The sequence below is a fragment of the Thermobia domestica genome, chromosome 5 (assembly GCF_964235325.1).
Source record: "Thermobia domestica chromosome 5, izTheDome1.hap1.1, whole genome shotgun sequence".
NCBI lineage: Eukaryota > Metazoa > Arthropoda > Insecta > Zygentoma > Lepismatidae > Thermobia > Thermobia domestica.
This window is the reverse complement of record NC_137458.1, coordinates 136,053,450-136,055,882: the sequence shown is the minus strand read 5'-3', so window position 1 is coordinate 136,055,882 and position 2,433 is coordinate 136,053,450. Positions and strand designations below refer to the sequence as shown.

The 2,433-nt window shown below is 40.4% G+C and overlaps 1 protein-coding gene across 1 annotated transcript; it reads right to left on the bottom strand.

The window, feature by feature from the left end:
* Nucleotides 1-1,028: 1,028 nt before the first annotated feature.
* LOC145685250 (uncharacterized) lies at nucleotides 1,029-1,709 on the bottom strand. The gene has a single exon (XM_081757615.1). It carries the CDS (start codon nucleotides 1,707-1,709, stop codon nucleotides 1,029-1,031), a length of 681 nt encoding a protein of 226 aa, XP_081613741.1.
* Between the last annotated feature and the right edge of the window lie 724 nt (nucleotides 1,710-2,433).

Here is a 2,433-nt window from a genome sequence, read left to right as displayed (position 1 = left end):
TATTTTACTTTGCTCATAGGCTTTCGAACTGGAATGCATTGTATAACAAAAGTCTATTGCATCAGGCTATCCAAAAAGGTATTGAACCTTCGGAGGTCAAAATTGAGAAGACATTTATTGTGATTTGAAAATAATATCACGAAATCACATACACACTATTTTCTTCTATGAACTTCTGTCATTTCTTTTATAACGTCATAATCAACTCGCTAATAAACTTCTGTGTTTCTGGTTAAACACTTGTGAGACGTGGTTTTCACTGGCCTCTTTTGAAACAAATTTGTCCCATTTCAGGTTGGTCTGTAAACACCGAAACAAATTGTAGTCTAACAGTACCAGTTTGGGCTATACGATGTATGCGGTCTGACTGTCAACATGGTATACTCCATACCCTATCTGTTGATCAGTTCCGGCGATATACAGTGTGTCTATAAAAGAACTCCGGGGTTTTGAGGCAAAATATTTTAATTAAGTAAAAAACGTACATACATGTTTATACATGATTGGAAAGCTTACATTTTCAAGTTTTGTTTTTCACAATTTAATAAAGTTCAATATGAGCCTCACCGGGGTTTTGAGGCAAAATAAGTTAAAAAAAAAAAAGTACATACATGTGTTATACATAATTGGAAAGCTTACATTTTTACGTTTGTTTTAACAATTTAATAAAGTTCAATATGAGCCCCGTGAGTGGCACGGCACACATCGTAACGGTACTCTATCTCTTGCCATGTCCAGGCCAGCATGTCTGGGGGGACGGTTGCCACGCAATTGACTATTCGTTCGATGAGATGACGAACATTACGAATTTTCTCCGCATACACAAGATTCTTGATATGCCCCCAGAAGAAAAAGTCCAACGGAGTCATATCAGGGCTCCTTGGAGGCCATGGAATAGGTCCCTCCCTTCCAATCCATCTGATGCCGAGCCGAGCGTCCAGTGCCTCACGCACACACAAACTGAAGTGTGGCGGTGTCCCATCTTGTTGGAAGTAAACTAAACCCTTCTCCGTCTCAATGTCATCTAACTAAGGAAAAACATACTCCTCTAACATGTCACAATAGACATCACCAGTGATATTATTTTCAACAAAAATTAAGGGACCTATGACTCTGTCATGCATTAGGCCACACCAAAAATTCACTTTGGGCGTGTCACGTTCGTACTCAATGAACTCATGGGGCGCCTCTGAACCCCAAATTCTGCAATTATGTCTGTTTACAGTCCCGATAACATGAAAAGTAGCTTCATCACTGAAAATCACACTGTTTAAAAAATCATTATTTTCATCAATTTTATCTAGCATGGTAACAGCAAAGTCGAATCTCTTATCCTTGTCTGCCGGTTTAATGTGGTGTAAAAGTTGAATCTTGTAGGCAGTTAAACGAAGTCTTTTACGAATTACCTTATAGACTGTTGATCTTGGTACCCCCAACTCCAGGCTGCGTCTTGGCAACGATTTCTTAGGGCTTCGAATGCATGAGGCTCGAATTCTGTCCACATTCTCTTCAGACACACACGGCCTACCCGGCGACTTTTGCTTTAAAACACTTCCTGTTTCCCTGAATGCAGTTAACCATTGACGAATGGTTTTGTCCGTAGGCGGGTCAACGCCATAGCTACGTCGAAAGTTTCTTTGTACGGTAACAACAGACTTAGTTTCTATGAGCCAAATAACACATTGAGTCTTTTGTTGTGGCGTCACCATAGCGCGAAGCGCAACAATCCACACGGCACGGCACTGATTCACTGACTACCGCAGCCGCTACGTCGTCTCAAGGTCAACGCTTCGCAGCACTGCCACCTGTTGATAAAAACATTTCCAATTAGTATGACTAAAACTTTTTGAGATAGTCGTTTCAGAGTAATTAACTAAATTTTGCTCTCTTTTATCGTTAATAAGATATGAATTTTTAAAACTCCGGAGTTCTTTTATAAACACCCCGTATTTTGAATTCCTTAGTTGCACTCGTCCTAATTGTTGACAGTACAGGTCCGACCGAGTGTATAGTTTTGTCTGCTGGCAGCAGCTGGTAATGTACAATGTTCCGATCCCACTAAATCCACAGGATAACCATCCTGGGCGTCAGTGTGCGTTTTGCCGCAAACTGTGGAACTTCTTCTCGCTTCGACTACGACCTTTTCGCACATAGTTGTCGTAGGCTATACATTTTCCTTCAACCGTAGTCAAAATCATAGGTGCCCGAAGAAAATTTTCTAAAGGGGGACTCAAATCCCTGGTTACTATATTACGTTTGACATCTTTTATTTCTATTAAGAAAATCTTAAGAAGTTTAATACATTTTTCGTGAGCCAGGGGGTGGTTTGGGTGCCCATGTGTTCAACCGCTTCAGAAGTGGCTTAAGTAGACAAAGAAAAAGAGAAAGTCAGTGACAGAACATAAATAAGACAAAAAATTGATGTAAGTGACG